The sequence below is a fragment of the Polypterus senegalus genome, chromosome 2 (assembly GCF_016835505.1).
Source record: "Polypterus senegalus isolate Bchr_013 chromosome 2, ASM1683550v1, whole genome shotgun sequence".
NCBI lineage: Eukaryota > Metazoa > Chordata > Cladistia > Polypteriformes > Polypteridae > Polypterus > Polypterus senegalus.
Genome location: NC_053155.1, coordinates 205,853,670 through 205,880,528, shown reverse-complemented (window position 1 = coordinate 205,880,528; position 26,859 = coordinate 205,853,670). Strand labels below are relative to the sequence as shown.

Below are 26,859 nucleotides of genomic sequence, written 5' to 3'. Positions count from 1 at the left end.
TTAACTCAGTAAGACACTAAGGGTAAAAAAAAAAAACAGCACGAAAAAGTGCAGTAAGGAGAACTAACAGACATCCATCCATCCATCCATCAATCCATGCACCCTCAGTCAAGCCAATGTTGTACAGTTTAGGGTCAAAGAAGAGGCAACCAACACCACAAAGACCATCAAAACCAAACCAGCATTGTATTTAAAAATAACAGCTTTGTGCTTTTTTCTTTGGAATTTAAAAATAAAAAACATCTTTGTATTTTTTTTTAAACAATGTCAAATTTTCACTTACAAAACTCATTTTCAACACTATGTTTTGTAACGGATGCATCAGATTGATAGTCATTGCCATAAACTAGCGCTAATGGATGAAACTCCTGTTGTGTGTTACCTCGAATGGTATTTTAAGCAGAAGGCTCAGTACAAATTGGGGAAGCTGTTTAATGCCACAATGACTCCACAGGGAAAACTGCACATTTTAGCTACTCTTCGCATTTGATAAAGAGAAGATTTATGCTTGTACCTATATAGGAATTCAGGCTTGTTTGCTTTATGATTGAAAACACCTTGCACATTTTATCTTGGAAGATTATTTTAATATGCCTGCCCTTGTTTATGTATCTGAGATGCAAAACGTGTTAAGAACAAAATCAATTATTTCATATTTTGTGAGCATATGTGCGTTTAATTTTATGCATGCATTCACTAAACAGAGGCAACTTTTGTGCTTGCTAAGTGTAGTATAATGCTAGGGAAGGACATTTTGGAAGAAATTTAATAAATACCCACTTTTATACAGTAAATAGCAAAATTCAGGTACATCTGGCCAAAATGCATCCCTCTTTGAATATATTTCACATTGTGACATTTCCCTTCATTTTTAGGGACATTTTGTAGTAGTTTTTGTTGAGAGGTAGAATGCTTTTCAGGTTCATGGGATTTCTTTTTTTACACCGCTCTCTGTATTTTATATAACATCCATCCATCCATTATCTAACCCGCTAAATCCAAATACAGGGTCACGGGGGTCTGCTGGAGCCAATCCCAGCCAACACAGGGCACAAGGCAGGAACCAATCCTGGGCAGGGTGCCAACCCACTGCAGGACACACACAAACACACCCACACACCAAGCACACACTAGGGCCAATTTAGAATTGCATGTCTTTGGATTGTGGGAGGAAACCGGAGCGCCCGGAGGAAACCCACGCAGACATGGGGAGAACATGCAAACTCCACGCAGTGAGGACCCGGGAAGCGAACCCGGGTCTCCTAACTGCGAGGCAGCAGCGCTACCACTGCGCCACCATGCCGCCCTTTATATAACATACTTTTAATAATTTTGAAAGTCCACTAGCATGACTTGGCATGCACAAGAAAAAAACAATATTCTTTACATCTTCACATTATGATACAAGAATATGCAACATTTGAAATCATCAATTAGAGCAAAATTATATACAATAATTTTCCTTTGATCATTTGTAATTATCTATAAAAAATGCAAAAACTGTTCCAGAGGTGAATACTATATATTTGCCGAAAAACATAAATATGTAAACTGCAAAGTTCAATATAAACTCTCATGCAGCCTACCTTTATTTTTTCAATTTGATCCTGTAGAGAATCAATGAGGAGGTCTCCCACTGGCTGCCAAGACTGCTTGATGGCCTCACCCTGACGAAGCTTCATGTCCAGTTCATCCATAGCTTCCTGAAGCTCAAGCAGTCTTTCGAGGGAGTCCTCTAGTTTCTTTTGCCAATCGGCAGAGCGTTTATTTAGTCTCTCCCATTCTATTTTCACATCATCCGACTGCTTACGAAGTATCCGCGAGATGTTCTGAGCCCGTTCCTCTGGTGTGATATCTGTAGAGATTCAAAAGCACAATTTACTCCTTTGTTCTCCAATTATCCTTTCATTTATTGGATACAGGCATGATGGCAATTTGGGTCAGAAAAGGCAATTTAGATGGAAAATAAGTAAGGAGAACAAAGAAAACAGCTATAGTCTGCAAAAAGATACAGCGAGAAATGGAAAACGCAATCTCTAGGGTGAATTATGACACAATATAGAGTCTAATAGCATCATTTTAAAATAATATAATAATTTTAGATGGAATAATGCTCCAGGCACTTTTGTATTCTTTGACTCTAGGTATCAAGTTCTTAAGAATGAAGTAGAAGGGAAACAAACACCAAAAGTCAAATGGCTAAAACACCTTCTCTTCTATAGAGCATATACAGTATATATGTACATTTAATGATATGAAGAACTGTGAGGAGTAAGCATACAGATGTCTGCCTCCAAAAGTAAAAATACGTTCTTTACTTATATTATAACATTCAGAGAAAGACAATTGCTACTGTACCAACTAAATAAAGTGTCCACTTGATTTAAGTAATGGCTTTCATCTTTCAATTTTCTGCATAAAACTAATGCCCAAGCGGTCTTAAGATACTGAGTATCACAAAATGCTTTTTAGGAAGATCACAATATCTAGAGACAGTAGTAACTCTCTCTATGCAATCTTCTTATATAATATGCTACTGTGGCTGTCTGTTTGTCTGTCCAGGATTTTAACTCACCTGTAGCTCGCAAACCATTTGACCTATTGACCTGAAATTTGGTACACATATACTACATGACCTCTACTATGGAAGAAGATGATCCGCTGTGGCAACCCCTAACGGGAGCAGCCGAAAGAAGAAGAAGATACTATGTGACCTCTACTATCCACTTTCGGGGTGATGATTGACATACAAGGTTATTCCTCTTTTTATTTTTTATTTTATTTTATTGTAGAATCAACTCTTGGCAGCGGGCAGCAGTGTGGCACATGCGTATGGGCGCCATTCTCATCCCTACCACCTTCGCCGTCGCATCCCCTACATCTTCACAATCTTAAATCATTCTTGAGGCAGATTGAAGACTTAAGTGCCAGCTTAAGTGAAAAATTAAAGAAAACATACTAAGTAATTGGAACACAAACACTGACTTAATCAGTTTTAATGCGAAAGAAGAGAAGAAGTGGGCCGCTAGGCTGGAGAAAAGAAGAGCTGCTCAAGAAGCAGCAAGTGCATCAACCTTTGAGCAAACAAATACTAAACTTTGGTTTGGGGAAAAGATTAAGCAGAGTTATGTGTATCAGACTTCAGTCTTTTTAACGATGGTTTCTTTGTCACATTGCAAATAGTAACATCTCTTTCTCTGTGCTGATCAAATCACATCAAAGAATTTTCTTTGAAACAACATAACAAAAAGAGGAAGAAGTGGTCATAAGATGCTGAAGGACTTTAGTCAGCCATGCATAAAGACTATCAACAGCAAAGGTAAATAGGAGCAAAATGAAAAGATTTCCTAAGAGATGATTAACAATTTACTCAGTATGCTTCAATTACATGGATGACTTCCTGAAATTAGCCCTGAAACCACTATGGAAGTGCTCATTTTAGAGTGGATACACTTGACATATTCCAGTTTCTCTCCATCTTTACAAGTAATCATTCTGAATATCACAGTTGAAACTAAATTTGAAACCACCCTGTCTTTGCTGTCATGTTTCAGTTTTTCTGCAATAACATGCCTGTACCTCAATATTTGTTTGCAGTGCTTAGTGCATTTGTTTATTGGAATGAATCATTTTGAATATGTATAAGGCTTTTAGTCCTACTAGCGTGACAAAGTGTCTTCTTTCAAAATTTTCAATATGATTCCCCTTTTGTTAATTTGAAAAAGTTACACTTTAAAGTTGAGGCCAAATTTTAAAGTCAGTTGCTTCCTATAAACATTATACTGACATAATGTGACTAATGCACATAAATCTTAATTTGAAGGTTTTTGTTGGAAGTATGCACTTTTGTTTATTAGGCTTTTATAACTGGATTTTACTTCAGTCAAGTATCCTATTACTAATAAGGGGGCAGAGTCTTTCCTTTCTGTTTCATTAACGTATTGGAAAAGTAAAAAAGGTGCATCAACAAACATTACTGGTGTGTTTGCAGTCATTGACAACATCTTTAAGAAAGGTAATCAAGCAGTGTTCATCCCAAAAATGAATGCTTCCTTTTCTTTTATTACTGTACTAGCAGAATACCCACGCTTCGCAGCGGAGAAGTAGTGTGTTAAAGAAGTTATGAAAAAGAAAAGGAAAAATTTTAAAAATAACATAACATGATTGTTAATGTAATTGTCTTGTCATTAATATGAGTGTTGTTGTCATATCTATATCTATATCTATATATATCTCCTTTGGGGTGTGAGCAGCTGTTGCTGGGGGTGCCAGAATCCATCGAAGAAGAAAAATGAAAAAAAAAAAACACGGATGACTCTTGCTCTTATGTGCACTTACTGTAGTGCTGCGTGGGTATTATGAAGTATCGTATCTGTTCAAGTTCTATTTAAAATTTAAATATAAGTACTTTTTATTTAGTCAACAGAAATATGTTTGGTAGGAATGAAAGGTACATTTAGTCAGCATTGCATACATTTTTCTTCAGCATAGAAATTTAAAGAGTAAATTCAACTTCCATTCCTACCAAAGATATTTCTGTTGACTAAATAGAACCTACTTATATCCAAATTCGAGCTATTGAGCTGTCGCCTGCCTGACTGGATATGTCACCCTTGCTTCGCTCTTACTTTTTTACCGTTCATGTAATCATGGCTAGGCGCGAAAAAATTAGAACATGGAAGGAGGATCACACTGAGTATGGCTTTACCAAAATAATTATTGATGACGAATAAAGTATCCATTATTCATAAAGCTTCAATTGGTGATCTTTTTTTCTGCTTTAACCTCATATTTTTTCATACTTCTTCTCAAACCAAGGGGGTGCGAGGGTAAAATGAATCGGGAAGCGCTGATTTATATATATTGAATATACTGAAATAGTTTTAGTGTCAAATAATGCAAACAATACGCGGCACATGTTTCGCCCTAATTCTGGGCTCATCAGGCGTACACACTCACTGCACCCTGTCTCGGGAATCAAACCTCGGACATCAGCGCTAGCGGCAAAGCCTCTCGTGTTGCACCACGGCATGTGTTTCGTTTATTTGACAGTATGTAGATCGGGGTATATATATATATATATATATATATATATATATATATATATATATATATATATATATATATATATATATATATATATATATATATATATATATACACTCCTGTAGCCACAATAAATGCCTTTATTTTATAGACAAACCAGGGATGAACAACTTCCTTTCTACTGCAGCCACAGCCGCGACATACATAAAAAACATCAATAATAACTCATAAACATGCAATATCATTTAGGAAAATCGCAACATTTTACTCACCAAAAATTCGGATTATTTGTAAACAAAATCCATCGTCCTCTCTTTCCTCAAAAACAGTTCAATTACTCTGTCGTATGAATTATCGGAGCGCTTCAGTTCCATCAAAACCTTACTTTCTATCGCCATCGAAGCTAATGGTGAAAGGCGAACACGCCCTATGGTATTCCTGGCATAAGTTTGAATTCGCTTTAGGGCTGAAAATGTCTGATCGACAGAAGCAGTGTACACGGGAATGCTCACCGCCAAATATACCAATATGAACAGCCGCCCCATGCTCTCATTCAGATTTTTCTGATGAAGGAAGTCAAGGAGATCAGTGGGAGATTTTCCTGCAAAATCATCCATAGTATACATTACAGTCAGTTCCATTTTTAGCCGAGACAGATCCAAAAGCGCTCCGTGGCTGTTGTGTTAAAGTGTAGAAGGCTGCATGTGTGAAATTTTTCTTGTATTCCCGAAAGTTTTGGGGCTCGAGGAGCGTGACAAACATCAGGTTTTCATGGTCTTGAAATCTGGTCTGTGTCTGGCAAATAATATTGTCCAGAATCCTGCCATGGACTTGTCCGTAGTGCACACGATGATCTTTCAATCGGAGCGTTTATGGTGCGTTCAATGGCGTTGTAGACTTCCTCATATCGGCTTCTATGCAATCAATGGGTCTGAATACGGTGACGTTGCCGTACGCCTGCTAAAGGGCCCTACTGACACCAACTCAAAATCTGATTGGTTGAAGTCCGTCCTTTCTCCTTGCTTTGCGGTTCTGTACTGTTTTATTGTTCGTTTATTACGATTGTTATAGTTATGGTGTAGCTATTTTAGACTTAGTTTACTGTTCAAGTACCCATTTCCTTTATTTAATTTGCGGGTTCTCCACTATTTTTTTGTTCCTTTATACGATTATAGTTATTTATTGATTCCCTTCTTTGGCTGACTGCCTGCCCATATAAGGCACTCCGCTGTTTTTTTGTGAAGCAGCCTTTACACAGCTTCTCCACTGTTTTATAAACAAACGCTATATAAGGCCGTCGTTTTTCCTTGCTTCGCCAACTAAGCAGCCTTTTTATTTAATCCACGGGTTCTCCGCTGTTTTATTGTTGAGAGCTCTTCCTTCTTTTCTACGTACTGCGGTCACAGTCAGTTGACGTGATTACGTGGGAGGCGTGATGATGTCACACGCAGTTCCGCCCCCCACAGCCATTGGGCTAACGTCCATTACAGTAAATGGAGAAAAATAGGTTCCAGTTATGACCATTACGCGTAGAATTTCGAAATGAAACCTGCCCAACTTTTGTAAGTAAGCTGTAAGGAATGAGCCTGCCAAATTTCAGCCTTCTACCTATACGGGAAGTTGGAGAATTAGTGATGAGTGAGTGAGTGAGCGAGTGAGCGAGTGAGCGAGTGAGTGAGGGCTTTGCCTTTTATTAGTATAGATTTATTGTGTAAAACCTCCGTAAAACCTGCATACTTCTTAAACATAAATGTACAGTATCTATTGTGATTTTGCAATTGTTTAATCTAATATTATATATTTGTAATTTATTTAAATCTAAAATAAGTAAACAGACAGAAAAAACTACTGCCAAGGTGGCAGAGCCATTTTCCCGGCATCTCCATCCATCACTTTTTGACGATTTCCGTTTGACACTGACAACTGTAACCGTAACACACTGACAGGAGCCAAATTTGCAGGCTGTCAGCGCAGACTGTCGTACAAGGCCCTGAGTAAAGGGTATGAGTGATGGAGGTCGGAGTGGGCCCGCATAAATGCCTTTAGTGATGATACATTAACAGATAAAGCTACATTTTAGCCAGCTTTTGCTGTTTCCACCAGGCAGCACATGGAGGTAAATAGCTAGGCCAAGCACTTTTTTTTTGCTTTTTATATTTTTTATTTTATGAAGATGAGATCCACATTATTTTGTTTTTACATTTTTATTCAGTTTTAAAGCTTGTTTTCATACTTTTGAGATATTCAGATTTCCGTATAAAATAACTTAACAGCAGCCAAAGAAATATAAATCAGGTGCTCAAAAACGTAAAGAAAAAGCATCGAAAGATGAATTCTTCGCTACCCAAAAAGGCGCTTTACAACGCTTCGTAACGAAAACGGTTAGCTCTAGCAGCAGTAGCAGCACTAACACCAGGACTGAACTTTCATTAGTCGAAGATACTGCAACGCCATCCAAGCCCCACAAACCTGTATCCGACTCCGAGGAGTCAGAAGCCGATGACGTTAAGAATGACATGGACATGGGTTTTTCGTCAGGTTCAGCAACGTTGCCAGCCGTTTCGGTTTCTAACCAGAAAGATGAAGATCATGACGAGCCTGATAATGATTTCGATTCCTTTAGTTGGGAAGATCCAGGTTTATGGGGATCTTCATATCTCTGAGTTTACCCCTTTACAGAGATGGCATGCACTGTTTTGAAGGGACTAGAGAAATCATAAAATATAATCCTCGCTGTGCTGCCAGCTTTGTCCAGGTAAGATTATGCCTTGTGGAGCAGACAAATAAATGTATCCTTCACTCCAATCTTTGTCTGATAAGCAAACTTCAGTGGGTCCAGGATGTCTACCATAAGAGAACTCATATAATCCATTACCAACCTCTCAAAGGACTTCATGATGGGAGATTTAAGTGCAAGTTGTCTGTAGTCATTAGGTGAAGAGGTGCCCAACATCTTTGGAATGGAAACAATGCAGGATGCTTCCCACTGCAGAAGCACTTTCTTTAGCCGTAGGGATAGACAGCACAGGTGAAAGAGGATACCACAAAGTTGGTCAGCACAGGCCTTGAGAACTACTCGAGGATTGACTCTATCTGGTCCTGCAGCTTCTGCTTTGTGTAGCGTCCTCAGTTGTCTCCTTTCTTGGTCTTCAGTTATGGACAGTTCATACTGATGGTCAGAGGTGAACTCATCACTGGACATTCCAGTTATTGTGTTAGGAGTTGTTGATGTAGTAGGGGTGGTGTGGAGAGACTCGTCATTGGAAGGTGGCAGTGGGAAGGAAAATCTATTAAAAAATTTGGTGTATTGTGTTAGCTTTGTCTACATCCCCTTCTATCACCTAATCCTTGGATTGCCTAAGTCCAGTAATTATATCCTGTCCATTCTTTCATGTTTTTCTGAGTAAGTTTGTTTTCTATTTTAACTTTGAAAGCTTCCTTTCCTACACTTTTTCTTTAGCACTTGCTATGTGCCCTCTAGAGCCTCTGTCGCCAGATTTGAATGCTCTCTTTTTCTCATTCAGGAGTCCTTTTAGTTCATTAGTAATCCAGGGTTTGTTGTTTGGAAAGTGATATACTGTCTTTGAGGGTACCACAGTGTCAGCATAAAAGTTCATGTAGTCTGGAATACCATAACTAAGTCTCTTAGTATCTTCCCCATGTGACTTACACATCACTTCTCAGCCTATTATTTAAAAAGAGTCTTTCAGAGCCATTTTATACCCCAGGCTGCACTTTCTCACTATCTTGGTGGTAACATATATAATAACCAGCTTGCAAGATAAATCAGGTTGTGGTTAGATTTACCCACAGGTGAAAGAGTTTTACACTTAAAGGCATCCTTAACATTTTAATAGAGCAGATCCAGCTTGTTATTTCGTCGAGAGGAACAAGATACAAACTGATAGAAATTTGTTAAAGTTCCTTCCAAATTCATATAATGTTACTGCATATTATAACTGCAGACACAGAATGATTCATCATTAGGATGATGGTGACAGAGTGATTTATTTCCGTTATGGAGTTCCCATTTGCAGAGGTAGTAATATAAACATTAATTAATTAAAGATGATGAAACTTATCTCCTTTTATATAAGAATAAAGGATATGTGGTCACTGGTCACACTTCAGGTATCCTATTATAAACCAACTATTAAATCTATAAACATTTTACTAACTATTCTATTACCAACAATACATTATTATTAAAAATAATAAGACTCTTGAAATGGTTTGTAATATCTTTTATAATATAAAGACTATTAACGTATCCATTTTTAATAGCAAAAGCAAAGCAACTCCAGTTATTTCTTTAGTGATGGCAGGGATCCACGTCTACTCCATGACTCACCAGTTTTTTTAATCAAACCATTCTGCTTTTCATTTTCACTCTGAAAAGTTCTTTCCTATTTTCTATATGTGTATTTGAGTGGACACTCTACCGTTTCTTTGGAAAAATATTCAGCATGAGTTTGATTTCTATGTGTAGGATAAAGTACCTGGGGGCACTTAATTATACACAAAAAACGGAAGAATATGACCAATCATAAAAGCAGTGACCCTGCTATATTTCAGAAAAAGTGTAGATGTAATTGTTAAGTAAGCAAGAGAAAATGAATGAGCCATATGTTATCATTTATTAACTAATTTAAGAGTAATAAAAAATAGAAAACTTAAGAAACCAAAAAAAAAAAAATCTGTAGCAGATTCTCTGTATGTGAGATTTCAAATAAATGACATAAAATGTCCTGCTTGGCTTGGATGCAAATTTTTAAGGGGTTTTCATACTTACAACAATGCTTTATTAATTTTTATTTGTCCTTACCTCTTGGCTCGTGATAAAGCCTCTCTAGTCCCTCCACTGGCTGCTCTGACAGAAACATCTGCACAGTCTCCAGAGAAGTCAAGATAACTGGCTCTTTTGCTTTCAGCTCCCGTTTGAAAGCCTGAAAAACAATACACAAAGAACAAAAACACCAGTCACAATATGCTAAGAACGCAGGTGTTTTACAATACAGTGTGTTACTGAGGTTTTCTTTTTGCTTGTATAATACATAGATGGAATGCTGCCTAGAGGAGTTGGTGACAAAAAGATCTGCTTCCATTATGGATAATTCTAGCAAACAGCTATTGTATGAAGATATCCCTCATGCACTGTTTGTAACAACAGCAAGATCACTTCTCAGGCTGCCACAGAGGCAATATGCTGGTCTTGCAGTATTCTTGTCGCATCATTTTAAAAGATGAAATGAACTGATTCACTTCACATCCAAAAATAAATAAGAAGGAAGAGGGAAGTTGGAACTTGCCTCCTGAGTGAAATCTGAGACATGTATTTCTTGGTAGAATGACAACAAAATTATGCTAACAGTGGCCAACATTGAGTCAATAAGTAAACACCACAATAACATTTTTTAATGCAATCCCAGGTGTAAACCTTGATAATAAAATATGTTTTTAATAGTGGTAGTCAAATGCCATTGTTTTGAACAGCACAAGAGTACATCAATGTACAACGTAGAACAACATTGATATAAACCATCTTCTTCCTAAAAACAAGAAACAGATACAAAATAGCTCTTATGAGTGAGATTGCTTATTTTTCTATTGAAAATGTATGTCTGGAGACATCAACCCCTTCCTGACAACCTGTCACTTCCTGTCCATTTATACCACAATTCCAGATACACACATTATGCTTTATTGGACTCAGCTGTTTTATTAAAAACATTCTCAGCAATTCCCCTAAGGGTTTGCTATTATCACTCAGTATGAAAAATATAATACTCTTTTTTCTTTTGTACTTTCTTAATGTTAATGTTTTGATTCTATTAAGATGATTAATACACTGATATGGTTTTACATATATTTGTCATGCAATTGGTCAATTTGGATTTTATTTTGATATACACGTATTTTTTGTCTAATTTTGCTTTATTTTATCGTTGATGGTGACATTATCATATTACCATTTTGATTTGGATTTTCAACTCGAGTACTGCCATTTCACATCAAGAATTTCATGGCAGTCACATGTTTTTGAGATGACGGCTCTGTATACTATCACATGACTGTCAAAGTATAACGCATGTATTGTTTAAACATTTTTTTCAGTGAGTTTATTTGGGAAAGGATATTTGGATAGCCTAGACTTTCCACCACAATTTCTTACTAAGATTTTTGCCTCATATCTTGGGTTTTGTCAATTGTACCTGTTTTCGGACTACTCTTTCAGTATCCCTCTCTTCATATCTTGGTAAATTGCTTGTTCATTTTGTGCGTCAAGCTCATTATAGGTAAACACATTCCTAAAACCCTTATCAATGGGGTGATTATCTGCACTTGACACCAGAACTAAGTCAAAGCGGTTGCAGAGAAGGGTTTTAGAAGAAGCCAGAGGCCTCACACATCTGTCTGCTTCCCTTGTTGTTCCAAAGTCTCTGACCCATATAACTCCTGCTACCTCTCTGCCTACTGCCACTTCCATTTCTGGTTGCACACCTTACTAATTCTGCATTCAACCATTAAATTGGGATTGACTTTACAATCTGTATACTTGATATTTATATTTACAATCCATTAATTTTGACCAAATCCTATTTTCCAATATACAGAATATAAATCTACTGAGGTTTTCACCCATTAACTAATAATATTGGAGTAAAAGAGCTATAAAATATTATTCCAAATTGATGCACAAAAGAAGGATCTTTAGTCGAATCTGAAACAGCCTTTTCCACTACAGAGAATGTGAGCTGATGAAGCAACACAGGGAGCAAGACAGGAACTGAGCTTACATTGGAAGCTAGTCAATCACCTACTCATTTGGGACCAATTTAGAGTTGCCAGTCAACCTAACATGTGCATCTTTGAGATTCTAAAAGAAACTGAAGTGCTATATGTACAAACACACATAGCACTGTAAACAAATTTAAATAATTTCACAAAGAAAGAGGCCGTGAGGGAAATCAAATTCAGGTTTCCTGTGAGTTTTAGCAATGCTATCCACTGTATTATCATATCACCCTTCAAATAAGTGGTTGTACTTAATTATTATTGAATATAATAAACTCAAATACTGGTAATGTTTACCTGCGGTAGGTTGTTTCCTGCCTTGCGCCCTGTGTTGGCTGGGATTGGCTCCAGCAGACCCCCGTGACCCTGTAGTTAGGATGTGGCAGGTTGGATAATGGATGGATGGATGGTAATGTTTACAGTTTGAAATCTACTTCATTATCTTTGACTGGTACAACAGAGGGCCTTATTGTAGTCATTTCAATACTGTATAGTATGTGTACAATATTGAACTCTTTCAGGGCTGATGTCAACTTCTGTCAAAAGGAGGAGCTGACGATGGTAATCAACATGTAAATTGTGACAAAACCAACCGTTATCTTTTAGTTGGACTCTCGTTGCTAGAAGGAAAGTTAGCTTCATTGGTTTGACCGATACTTCCTGCACTCGCGTGAGTAGCATGGCGCAAACAACAGCAAAAATGGCACTGATATAATGGCGAGAGGTCAAAGCGAATGTTTTGCAAAATACTGCGTGGACGAAGTTTTGCCTATTACCTCTGAACTGGACGATGACTCCAATTTTGATACAAGTGATCGAAAATGAATGTGAGGTTCTAGCTTCAGCTGATTGGTCTCCGGCAAATCGTGGTGCTAAACAGGTTCATGTAGCTGACACACCTACGCCAGGAAGATAATGGTAAGAGGTAGAAACCAGATTGCAATGCACTGCGACCGTGACCCCTGCTGCTGCTGCTGCCCCGTCCACGCAAAGACAACCTGGCAGCAAGCCTGCCGCACATTCTTGGCCAACTGGCAGCCACAGCATGCAGCAACAGACGTTTAATGTTGATTTCTCTGTGAAACCATTGCTTTTCAGAAACTACATTTTTTGTGGAAAAAATATTCAGCCCTCAAAGAGTTAAAGGAGTTAGTGGTAAATGCAGTACAGTCTTTGAAATATGACAGCTGTTTAAACGGAGGATCACATCACTGGGCGGAGTGGTGGCTCCGAGGGTAAGGATCTGCACTGGTATCTGGAAGGTTGCCGGTTCATATTCCAGTTACTGCCAAAAAAGATCCTACTCTGCTGGGCCCTTCACCTGCAATTACTCCAGGGGTGCTGTACAATGGCTGTCCCTGGGCTTTGAACCCAAGGGATATATGAAAACTAACAAATTCCTAATACAAGAAATTGTATAAGGTGAAATAAAGAACAAAAATAATAATAATAAATGCTACACTAAACAGCCTTTAAAGTTAGAGAACAATATTCTGCCTAGGAGGGATAAAGTGCAGAAAGTATGAAAATTTAATACAATCAACATAGTTCAGATAACAAGAATATTGCAACTTACATGCTGATATAAGAGGGTATTATTTCTGAAGCAGAGCAACTAGAATAACAGTTTATTCTACATAGTGCCCTGTACTCTCTTTAACTAGAGCAGCACAGTACATCTTTCAGAGGTGCCCTTTTATGTAATTGTTTAGCAGAAATTTTCTGATGACACAGCCATAATTGGGTGTATCTGTGGTGTGCGGGAGAGTTGAATCACCTGCACCAAAACATCATTAAAACAAAGAAGATAATCATGGATTTCAGGAGGCTCAAGCTCAGTCTACCCCTGGTTCTCATTGATGATGAAGATGTGGAGATGGTGAGGGCCTACAAATACCTTGGGGTGCATCTGAACAACAGGGGCGAGTGAGCACCAGTAAAGTGGCTGTATACAAGAAGGGTCAGAGTCACCTTATTTCATGAGTAGATTTATGTCATTTGTGTATGCAGGTCACTTTTACAAGTTCCTTACCAGTCTGTAAATGGCCATTGTATTTTCTATGTGGTGGTGTGCTGGGAAAATGCCAATAAATACAGATAATGCCAACAAACTAAATAAACTGATTAAAAAGGCTAGTTCAATCTTGGGAGGCAGGCTGGACTTACAGGAAGAAGTGGTACAAAAAGAGGTCACTCAGGAAGCTGTTTACTTTCCTGGACAATGCTTTTCACCCCATGTATGAGGTTTTGGCTAAGGTTTGGCTGATATTTTTTTTTTATTATTTTTTAAACAGTTTGTTTAAACACTCTGTTTAGTAACAGAGTGAGACAAATGTATTGCTCTACCTGTAGCCATTAGGCTCTATAATGTGGCACCCCTCATCTGAGGTGGCATTTGTTCCCTGTGTGCTAAATGGTACTGAGCTGGACTAGCAGACATTTTAATAGACCATGTGCATTATAACTGTGCCAATGACTGACATCCTGTACTGTGAAATTGTAATTTATAAGTATTTGCTTTACACTTAATGAATACCTACACTTTTGCTAATTTACTTATAGACAATTCTTGTTATATGTGTATTTGTACCTTGTTTGCATACTCAAGATGATTATAATCTTGTTAAATGTATTATTGTGACTTTTTATCTGCTGCAATAATCCTGCAATTTCCTTTGGGATTAATAAAGTTTCACACTATCTGCAGACTGATCCCACAGTGAAACAGAAACAGTGAAAAACATATGGTTGTGGGCCTAAAATGCTTAGTCAGTAACAAGACAAACTCCTGTGAAAAAGAACAATAAGTTATTGATTATTTTAGTTTAGTGATAAATGTTTCAAAATGTGTATAATACTTATGATTTTTACATAATGTATCAGTTTTACAGTTTGTACAGTTTAAAGAAACTAGCAGGTAAGTCTGGGAAATTCTGATTTCCAAAATGAATCCAACCAGTTTTTTACTAGACTCATAACCAAGATAGTAGTGAAAATCTCAAATACTGTACTGTATAAAAGCCCTAAACAGAAAGTCTGCGCCACTTCTTAGATCATCTGCTTGGAGCATAGACATCATGTCAGCTCACTTCAAAACCCTTCTTTATACTTCATTTGCCTTAAACCTATTGCCAGCACTTTGGGACTCCAGCTCTTTGATAGCCGTCTCTGGTTTATTTTGTTATATCTTGCTTCCAAAAGAAAGTTCTCAGCATTACATTTGGTGAATCAGATACACGGGATAAGAAGTTCAGAACCTAATTAAAGCTGAAATGTTCTTAAGCAAACTTGACAAAAATTTTGATATGATCAGCTATTCAGTGTTTAGTGTAAACCTCTGCAGCAGGTAATAACCACTTGACTCATGGTAATGCATGAATTTGTGCATTTAATTCTCAGAAAACCAAAGAAAGCTGTTCTTTGAATTATCAATTGATGTTTATTAACCAACAGTTCCTGATGCACTTTATATGACTGTTGTTAAAACTTTATTAAGGAAGTCAGATCTGGATCCAAATATGCTTGATAATTTCAGACCCATTTCAAATCTTCTTTCTAAACTTTTTTTTTTTAAATTTAGCAGCCTATCAGCTTTGCTCATCCCTTATTCACTTATAACTATTTAAAAATGTTTTATTTTAGCCTTTACATGGAAACGGGATTAACCAATTTTGTAAATATCATTGTAATATTCAGATGGAGGAAATGCTATAATTATTATTTTGTTACATTTAAGAGCAGATTTTTTTCACCACTGACCATTATATTGTATTAGACAGGCTAGAAAATCATATTGGGCTCACATATATGGTTCATGCATGATTTAGTTCATACTTCTCAAACAAAGTCATAATTAAGCTCTGAAGTTTGATGTGGTGTTTCTGTAAATGCTCCTATTATCGCTGACTGACATTTTGAGATGCAGAGTGAATTAGAATAGTGAGTTTCACTTGTATACGCATGAGAGTCATTGTGTAGTTTGTTCAGACCGAATGGCATTTCTCTTATTGTGTTTTGAATTAATGTCTTTAGTGAGCGATAACTGCCTTTAAAGACTGAAAAGAGGAATACTTCTATTAGCTGGTGAGACACTAACTTGTTTAGCTGAATCAGCACCTGAGTTAGGTGTTCATTTTTAAACTAATTTACGTTTTACTATTTGAATTACTGTACTATGTAAAGGCTTCTCTTCTAGTTAATATATGCAATACAATAAAATTAAAGTATTTTCTTGGAGGGATATATAAACATGAATTCACAATAGATTACTACAATGCCCTGTTCAAATTATTTTATTTCTAACTTTCATTTAATTCACATTCACACTACTGCAAGGACACAGAACACCAACATAAATTGTAGTTCTGCACAATTCTATTATGATTTATTATAATATTTCAGTTTCTCTTTAGGGACAAATAAAGTCTGTCTATAAGTAGTGTTTGCCTGACTGCTGTCTTTGGTATTGCGGTCTATAAAATATCATACAATAGATTAATTTTACAATACTTAGATACACTAATATATTATAAATATTTCATATACACTGTAAGAGCAAGCCCGGCCACAGACAGACACGACGACGCAGTGTCCACAACACACACGTTTATTTGTACAACAACTATTTACATATATTTACAAAGTCCAGTCCTAGGTTCTTCTGGCGACCTCAACTCCTGTCTTGCTCCGTCCTTCCTCCACCCGACTCCAGCTCCTTGATTGGAGTGAGAAGGCCCCTTTTATCCTGTCCCGGATGTGCCCCAGGTGCCTGGAGATGAACTTCCAGCAGCACTCCCCAGTGTGGCAGAAGTGCTGCCCTTGCACCCGGAAGCACTCCGGCATAAACCATCCCTGGTCTGTCAGCACTTCCTGGTGTCCCGGAAGTGCTGTCCCCAAAGATCAAGGACCGGCCGGGTTCCCAGGGAAAAGAAGTGCCGGTCTCCTGGTTCCTCCTACCTCCTGGCATCCGGGCGGTGCAGGATTCCTGGCCATCTATCACAACACATATACATACTCTTCATTATTTTTATTTATTGCCTTGAAATTGAAGGAGCCGATTCTTGAGTTGTCTATTATAAGCCTGTCAGTTATGGCTCTGGGTTCCTCACAACCCTACGATGAGCCAAGCACCTCTATAATGCAGTTGGCAGAACATATTTGTGTATATTTTATCTTTTGTACTTTTTACTAAATGAACAAACAACAGTAAGAATTATAACATGCTGTCTATGACTGCCATGTGTGGCATGTGGCTGGGGGCGGTACCCAGCCGGGACGCCCAAGAGTACCGGAGGAGTGCTTGCGCCTCCTCCAGACCATGAGGGGGCGACCACGGGTGCAGAGCTTGCAAGCTCAACCCTGTAGGGGCCCGTGGTCACCACCAGGAGGCGTCCCGGTGCCTGGAGAGCTCTGGACCTCAGCACTTTCGCCACATCTGGAAGTGCTGGGGGGAAGAAGACTGGGGAAACCCAGAGTGCTTCAAGGTGGGCAACCGGCACTTCCGCCACACAGGGGAGTGTCCACAGAGGAGAGTTGGAAAGCACCTGGAGCCAATCTGGGCTTGTATAAAAGGGGCCGCCTCCCTTCAGACGACGACTGGAGTCAGGAGGAAGTGGACGAGAGTCTTGCTGGAGAGGAGTGGAGGCAGCCTGAAGAAGGCAGGCACTGGAGAGAGAGGCCTGGACTTTGGGGGATTGGTGCAGAGGCACTGGGCTGTGCACCATGAACTGTAGATATTAATGTAAATAAATACGTATGTGTGTGTTGGGTGACCAAACGTTGTCTGTCTGTCTTGTTCCACACATGTAAAGCTTGAAGCTGAACTACTGATGAAATATTCTCCAGAAACAACCAGGCCTCCTCACCATTTGCCTGTCCACAAAAGAATATAAAATGGGTATAATGACCTAATATTGTTCATAAATGATTGTTTCAAAATATCCATCCATCCATTATCCAACCCGTTATATCCTAACTACAGGGTCACAGGGGTCTGCTGGAGCCAATCCCAGTCAACAAAGGGTCCAAGGCAGGAAACAAACCCCGGGCATGGTGCCAGCCCACCACAGTAATGAAAATAATGTTGAATCTAAATAGAAGCGTTATGTAATCAAATACCACAATTTCCATTCTATGGAAAGATGTAATTCTTCAGTCAGCATAACCATTTTTTCACTCTGTTGCACTCTTTCTCCCTATCTGTTATGCTGAGAAAAGATTTGCGAATGGCAGTCATTTCTTCCATTTGATTTAACCCACCGCTCTACTGAGGTATATTAATTGTTCATCAAATGCAGGAGAATATTTCTATATGTTCTCAATTCATAAATCCTAAACTATTATCTTAAATAACCTCAAAAACAACATCAATCTGCTAAACCTTAAACATACAACTTTTGTAATGTAATAAAACTTTATCCAAGGAGCAACGGGCACAAGGCACAAACTGTGTCAATGGGATGTCATCCACCATAGAACACAATTGTGAATGCACTCCAAAGGGAACTTGACTTGAAGTTTTTTGTTCTCATCGTTATGGTATTTGATTATGATATGTGAGTCAACTTAAATAATGTTTAACACAAATTGATTGCAAAGAAAATTAAAAAGTGAAACGGTAATCAGATGTAATTTACTTTACCACACATGCATATGTGTTGTACAAATCTGAAGTAAGATACCATTTAAATTGTAAATTACTGTACATGCTGACACAAAGCAAAAGACATCCATTGATATATCTTATTGTTTTTAAATGTCTCCTTATATATTGTCAGTAGGGCTATTGCAGTAGAACTTGTTCTGTTAGTTTACTGTCATTAATTGTTCAGCATGCCTTAAAGAGGAAGAAAGTCACATGGAGTTGTACAAAATTCAGAAATTGTGCTTTAGGGCTCAAAGGAAGAAAGCTGTTATTAGAAGACTGCTTATTACTCATGAAGGGAAAATTCCTTTCTTCTAGTTTTTAAAGCTTCAATACCAATCATGTCTAAGACATTGTTTATCACTTGCATTTTCTTCGTAACATTAGAAAAACAGGATCTCAACAGAATGGCTAAAGTCCATCAGCCTGGGTGTCTGACCACAAGTGAGCCTTGGGAAGGACACTGGTTTGGATCAGCTCATGGACCTGGGGAAAGTGAGGCAGATGAGATGATTGTCATGAAAGCCTATGGTGTGAATGTAAGGGATGAGGCAGATTGGAGCAAGGAAGGAGATAATGGGTTTGGTCAAGAAAGAACCAATGGTCTTTTTAAGGGCCAGTGCTGTCAGGAGTACAATGTCCATTCCTCCATTTCTCACCCAACCCCAGGTAACTATAATGTAAAAAAACAAGTGTGTGTGAGTAGAGTTTGTTCTAACCTGGCACACTAGGAGTGTATTAAAAAGAAAGATAATGAGTGTTATGATTCATTTTACATAGATACTGACATTCAGCTCAGAAAAACTAAAGAAAAGCCACGACAATCACAAAGCTAACGATAAAATTCAGAGATACTGTATTCAGAGTTTAAACGGTGAAGCCAAAATGCTTGTTGAGTAACCCAGTCTCAACAGGTAGTGAATATGAAAGTGAATGGAAAGAAAACATTTATGGAATTGATCACTAAATGAAATCCAATAACATAAAATGAAACAAACCTTAGCCAGTTCTTAATTATTAACATATTATATTTTGCATTCATTTATTTTGATAATGCAAAGCAATTAACGTATAAGAATAAAACAAATTAAATGTGCAGATTTTAAACATAAATAAAATCAAATTTCTTTCGAATTAATGTGCTCAGGCAGCATACAAGATACCTTTAACTTACGATATTTCAGTTGTGCAGTTTTAGTTGTTATAGACAATCAATTCAGCAAAGGAAGCCTTGTCAGTGCTGTGAACAGTAACACTTTTGTGTTCAATCCACCTCGTACCAAGTGTACCTCTTGCTAATTTATTCATTCTTTTGAACTGGGTCCCAGCTGCCCCAGCATGCTCCTTTCACACCCACATGGACATATGGCCAAACAGAATAAAATGAAATTGTTCTGCATGGATCTGTTGTGCTATCTCATACAGCCCGGCAGCTGTTCTTGTCATGATTTAATCAAGTGCATACACTCTTCAATCTCTGGATGCCCATGCATTGTGGCTTATTATATATTCATTTTTTCAATGCCTTTGTTCTTTCTATCATGCAGTGTTTTACCTCCTAGACCTGTTTCATCTTTGCTGTTAATCATTAAACCTACTTTATGGCTAATTAATGTATTTTTATAAAATCTAATTATCAAATAAAGTACTCATTCCTTAAATACAGTATCACTATTTTTTCCATTTTGTTTTTCTCCAATAACAGCTGAATTTTTTTTTCATAATTATTAAAGACATCATCTAGAGAATTTATTTTAAAGTAAACAACACTCATGTCATCTGGTGAAACTGCTTAATTTCTGTTGTGCTGTTTCACAAGTTTACAAAATTATGTTGCAACAAAGTATAAGTTTGAAAAAGTACTTATACTTCAATGATGAACCCAGACATGTCACAAAAACTAATCCGCATCTGCTCCAAATATAACGTAAATGTAAATAGGAAAATTAATGTCAAGCGATAAAAGGCGTGCCGTGTAACTTGTGACCTGTTTTCTTACATGCTGAAGACAAGTGAGCAAGTTTTTATCTTTCACGTTCTCAGAAAAAACTGTCAAAAGTAGTTTAATGAATTCAGATATAAGTTTTATAAACTCATGGATTTTTTTGTCCATGCATGCAGTTCTTGGTCTGTAAAGTCCTGGTGACACCTTAGAAAGGGGCTTGAAGTTTTACCTACAGTGCATCTATTGGTCATCTATTACTGCTATTCTAGCCAAACAAAGTCTTTGTTAAGGTCTTCTTATATAGCAGTAAGTGACTAATACCTGTACTATATGTGGTCTTGATTTTAAAGTGTCATTGGTGCTGTGATGGACAGCATGGCTGGGTTGACATCCTAGCCAGGATAAATCACGTACCCTTACCTGGCAGGGAGGCCACTGTAGTGAATAGATGGTTATTGCATCTCAAGAGTATATGCTCTCCCAACACACTGGATGGCAGCATTCCTGGGCAAGTATGCCCATTCATGTACCTGCGGGGCATGTTGGGAGTTGTGGTCCCGTGTGGTAGCCCTGCTGAGTTACCTAGGCAGCTGGGGACAGCTATGCCTGCTTTCAAGGACTTCAGGAGTATTCTTGGTTCTGGCATCAAAGGGGCCTACCTATGTCTACTCAGTAGTCATAGTCGAGAGGAGGTGGATGAGACTGCTTGTTATTGCTTATTGTGTAGTCTAGAAAGAAGGAAATTGAAACACTGTGGAGCAATTATGTGAAATAAACACCTTGTATTTTAACCCAGAATTCACATAAAACAGCTACAAAATTAGAATAAAAACTATACCAAATGCAACAAAAGAGGTAATAATATATTTTGTGCAAGCTGGTACCATAATATCCACTGAACAGACATGTAAACAAAAAATGTACCACAATTCTATTAGGCATTAATGCAAAAATTACAAAGAGTCCAAATGATTAACTATAAATCATAATTTTGAATAGTGAATATTAAATTGGAGAGGTTATGTTTATTACAAGTTAATCGTTATGTACTGTAAACTCATCATCTTGGATGAGTAAAAGTTTTCCATGATTACAACAGAAAACAGGTTTACTCTACCAAAGAATCCTGAGAGAAATTTTGCTTTTATTAAATAAAAGAGAACTATCGATTATTTTTTATCTGTTACCAAACCTATTTAATCTAATTTTCCAGTCACAGGAAGCTTTAGCCTCAGATGCAAGCCAGGAATCCTGGGTGGGCAGCCAGTTGATCACCGGACACACATACGTATGTGCAAACCCTCATTCATTCACGTTAGGCCAGATAACCTACTATGCATGTCAGAAAGAAAAACAGTATGGATCCTATGGAGTCACATGTAGAAAGGACCCTAATCTCCACATCTAAGGACACCAATCTTCTGAAGCTTCAAGTAACAGAGCTCTCCATTACACCATCTTTCTGTGAATCCAAAACAATGACTATGGGAAAAAAGAGATTTTGCTGCTATTGATATCAACATCCTTTTCTATTTCTTCATCCCCTGTAGTGAACCACTTTCTTACTCTCTTACTGATGGACTTTGTACAAATATAGAGAACCAGTAACGGCGCACTGAACGTTAACACACTTGAATTGAGCATTCATAGTTTTCATACTCTTTCTCTGTACGTTTAGCATTCGTTTGCTTAGAGGCTGATGCGCTTGCTGCTTCCTGAGTGGCTCTTCTTTTCTCCACCCTAGCGGTCCACTTCTTCTCTTCTTTCGTCTGCATCTTTTCATGTTAAAACCGATTAAGTCTAAGTTTTCAGTCTGCCTCAAGAATGATTTAAGATATAAAGAGTTAGGGATGAGGAAGGTGCCTGTACACATACACCACACAGCTGCCCTGCTGGTTACTGTCGAGAGTTGATTCTACAATAAAATAAAATAAAAATAAAAAGAGGAATAACCTTGGAGGTCAATTATCACCCAAAAAGTGGATAGTAGACGTCACATAGTATATGCGTACCAAATTTCAGGTCAATAGTTCAAATGGTTTGTGAGCTACAGGTGATTTAAACTCCTGGACAGACAAACGGACAGCCGCGGTAGAGTATTATATAAGAAGATAATAGTACTTTAATGTGTAATTCTGTGACAGTTGTTCAAAATAAAACAATCAGAAAACAGGCAAAAACACTGTTGGGAAACCAAATGAACAATACAATTAAGATAAATTGAAAGCCAGGTGTTATAGGGCTGTGCAATGTTGAGATTAAAAGACAAAACAAAAAGATCACAAAAACAGGGAGGCAAAAAACACAAAAAATGTCTGGTGGTAGGCAATTAAGGGGCTCCGCTCAGGAGCAGAATGTGGTGCAAAGAGCCTCCTGAAATACTGAGACCAGTCGAGTTCTATCAAGTCTAAGTGACTGTGCATGCTTGATGCTACGATGGGCAGGATAGAGCATGAAGCATACCATATTATCACAATCCTATAATTGTGGGCACAGAAAGGATTTGGCTTAGTTTTGCTATTGTCTTTTTTTAATGGAAGATTACAACACATTAAGAAAGGGTAAGAGAAAATGAGTTATTTAAATTATGTCATTTTTAAACTATGTTATGCTGTTCAGCAATACAAGTCCAAGGCTCTCACATATAACTATTACTCAGTAATTCCTCAAAGTTTAGAAACATTCAATGTGGCGCTCTTGGCAACTAAAGATAATCCCTCATAGTACAGAATTAAAAGCCAAACTATTCCAGAAGGTCAGTAGCCAGTGGATGGTCTCAAAAATGTCTTCAGAGTTGCAAGAGTGTGTTTGTGTCACTACCTGTAAGTTCACAAAAACCCATAGAAGACCAAGAAAATATAAGAAGCCTAACAATGTTGAGTGTATTTTGATACTGGGTTTAGCAAATGTACAGTAGACATGGCGTTGTTCTGTGAGAACCATTTGAAATTGTCCAAAGATTTCCTAAATTCAGGTTATCTGCGCTCTTAAGATAAGCAAATCCTGCAAAGAAAGTAGCAGCAAAAGTCAGTAGATACAGTACCACCTGCTGCAGTTAAATCTCTTTTCCTGCTTTGTAGACGAATTTAACAGTGTAAACTGGGATGAGGTGGGAAAGCAATATTTAAAATATAAGATAAAGAGTGATTTGAGTTATTATGAAGTATCATCCAGGTAATTCAGTCAATCCACTGTTCATCAAACAGTTCTGCAGGAATCCTTAAAATAAGGCAGAGTGTTACAATTCAAAAAAACAATCTTGACAAAAGAGATAAAAAGTATAACACAAGAGATTTTCAAACTGGAACAAAGAAGAGATCAAACAGTTTTTCGTTGTTAACCATCCTCACAACAGAGGGCAAACAGAACAAAGCGTGAGACTATTTCACCCCCTGCCACTCCTTTCTAGGAAGAGATGGCTACTTCTCTTTCACAGTGATAACTATGTCCACTTTCAAAAACATGACAGACAAAACAATCAAACAGTGCATTGTCAGGTGCTTCTGAAACAGAATTCTTTTTTAAAGTTAGGCTTAGCTGACTCAATAACACCATACATTTTCATACTAGAAAAGATGCCAAAGGGAATATTCTGCTAGAAGAAAATAGCTCAAATCTAAGCAAACGGAAAATAAGGGCTATGAGAGTGTCTGGTTCAAAAGGCTCGCCTCTTAAAAAAGCTATAAAACAGATATAAAAACACACATTGAAACTAAAAATCAATAATAACTTTTTTCTACCTCAGGCAAATGACCTACAAATATACCCACATATCAGTTCACAGTGACCCAAAGACTGTACAGAATAAACATACCTTTTTAACTAAAAATATATATATACTGAACAGGTAAAAATGAAGATGTTCCTGCTGTCCTGTTCCTGAACAAATAAATAAATTGGCCTTTTTTCTATTAAAACATGTTAATGATTAATACAAATGTTGAAAAGCATGAAAAATTATACAAGACCAGAATGGTGTTAATTAACTGCATCCACGTGGCCCAGGTCGGAAAGGATGCTTAAAAAATGAATATCAAAAAGTTTTGTAAGGAAGAACTCAGCGTTAGGGAAAAATGTATAAATACTGTAGAAATGAAAGAACTGCTTAGGTTTAGGTTTGACAACCTTTATCATCCCACCGGGAAATTTGTAGAAGAAATTTGCAAACATAAAACATTACAAGATAATATGAGAAAAGTAATGATATCCATTATAACAATTAGTACACACACTCTCTTAGGATTCCTACTTAAGAGAATATTGAACTAGCAGTACATCAGGGTCCATGCAGCCAAAAAAATATGACATACTTATTATACCTGCGGGAATAAAGAGTTCATATGTCTATTGCTTTTAAGTTGTGAAAATCTAACTCTACAGTGTTGTGAAAAAATAAGCACACCATAAGTAAAAGTTTATCTCTTTTTTTTTTTTTGGACAAAAGGATATTTCATTATCATTTCAACCGTACTTACAGATAAGGATGGCGATTTTTTTTTTAAATAACTAAAAATCACATTTTGCAGCTATCTATACTATTTCATTCAACAGAACAATGTTAGCACACCTCTACTTTCATCACTGCATCAAATGCCTAGAATTAGAAGTAAATCATTAGATCATCATTATAGAGTTCACTGTCTTATGTAAACACAACACGACTGTGGTGTGGTGTGTAGCTACATCGTGCCAAGCAAGGTGAAAGAGCTCTCTGAGGCACTCAGAAGAAAGACTGCTAATACCCATGAGTCTGCAAAGGGTTTAAAAGCCATTTCCAAGAAATCTGTTCTCTATTTGCCCTCTGCCCCAAAGATCATCTACAAATGGAGAAAATTTTACACCACTGGCGAATCTACCCAGACCAGATTATCTGACCAAATTCAGCCAAAGTGGTGACTGCAAGATTCAGCAGATGGTTTTGGACAACCACAACATCACATCAAGGTGATTTACAGGCAGGCCAGTATCAAAATGCATGAGTCAACCTCCTGAAAGAGACTTTACAATGTTGCCCTACATGTGAGGTCAAGACTGAAATAGTCTCTGCTCTCACAAAAAAATACAGACCCATAAATGAAGTTTGCCAGACACTTCCAACTGTGCAGTAGGGTAATAACAGGACTACTGAAATAATTTGCTGTCTACGAAAAAGGTAAAAGTAGTTTGTCCACAAGCGACACATGTTTAGTGAAAATCTAAAACCCCTTTGACGAAAATTTAAGCTTAGTGGTGGAAGCATTATGGTCTGGAGCTGCTTTTCTTCTTTTCACAGAGTCCAATACAGTTTGTATTGTACCAGAAAGTGAATGACGAGAATGTGAGCCCAAGTGTTTTTTTTTCTTTTTTACTACATTGCTATCACATTTGTTATCCATTCATCCATCCATCCATTTTCCAACCCGCTGAATCCGAACGCAGGGTCACAGGGTCTGCTGGAGCCAATCCCAGCCAACACAGGGCACAAGGCAGGGACCAATCCTGGGCAGGGTGCCAACCCAACGCAGGACACACACAAACACCAAGCACACACTAGGGCCAATGTAGAATCGCCAGTCCACCTAACCTGCATGTCTTTGGACTGTGGGAGGAAACCGGAGTGCCTGGAGGATACCCACGCAGACGCGGGGAGAACATGCAAACCCAGGTCTCCAAACTGCGAGGCAGCAGCACTACCACTGCGCCACCGTGTTGCCCATACAATTGTTATATAAAATATAAAATAAAAATTTCATCACAAAAAAAATAAGTGGACCTAAAAACAACACAATGACTCAAAACATTCAACTAAATTCACCGAATAGTGCCTCAAATAGCAATTCTGTATGGGATCTTGAAACAAACATCACACTTTGCAAGATGTTATATAAGGAGTAGTGGACAAAAGATATACATAAAAGTTGTTTTTTGCAAAGAGGGCTATTAAAATTAGGAGTGTACTGCTTTTTTTTCCACAGCACACATTTGATTTTCATGTTTTTTGTTGAATAAATGATTGCAAAAAATGATTTTCCATGTAATTTGTTAAAACAGACCACATTTATCTATCAGAATTGTTGAAATGAGATCAAAATATCCATTTGTGCAAACATGTTAAAGAACACACACCTTCTTATGTCTCAGCAGTGTAGCTGCTAAACTTCTTCTTGCCTCCTTGTAGAAGTTCCTGATCTAATCTCACTGAATCTTTGGCTGCCTGATCCTTCTGGAGTTGTCTGGATCACAGATTAAAGGAGCATCCCAATTGTCCATTCATAACTGGGAATTGACTGCCTCCACAGTTAAATCTTTTATGTGCAGGGACTCGTGATGCAAGCTCTCCCTGGATCGTGTGTGTTCAGTTGGTATGGCCACAGTTCCTGGTGGTCTGCTGGTTCCTACCATGTCGATTGCTTCCCATTTTGAAGTATTAACTTATTTTTGAGACCCACTT

The 26,859-nt window shown here is 37.7% G+C and overlaps 1 protein-coding gene across 14 annotated transcripts in view; it reads right to left on the bottom strand.

Moving 5' to 3' along the window:
- The window catches only part of dmd (dystrophin), a 2,654,580-nt gene that overhangs the window by 437,527 nt on the left and 2,190,194 nt on the right, over window positions 1–26,859 (bottom strand). For all 14 annotated transcript variants that reach the window (XM_039745194.1, XM_039745193.1, XM_039745197.1 and 11 more), the window contains 2 exons: window positions 9,872–9,992; window positions 1,587–1,855 (listed from right to left, as the gene is read on the bottom strand). In XM_039745194.1, coding sequence (XP_039601128.1) covers window positions 1,587–1,855; window positions 9,872–9,992 — 390 coding nt within the window. The remainder of the gene's footprint in view (window positions 1–1,586; window positions 1,856–9,871; window positions 9,993–26,859) is intronic.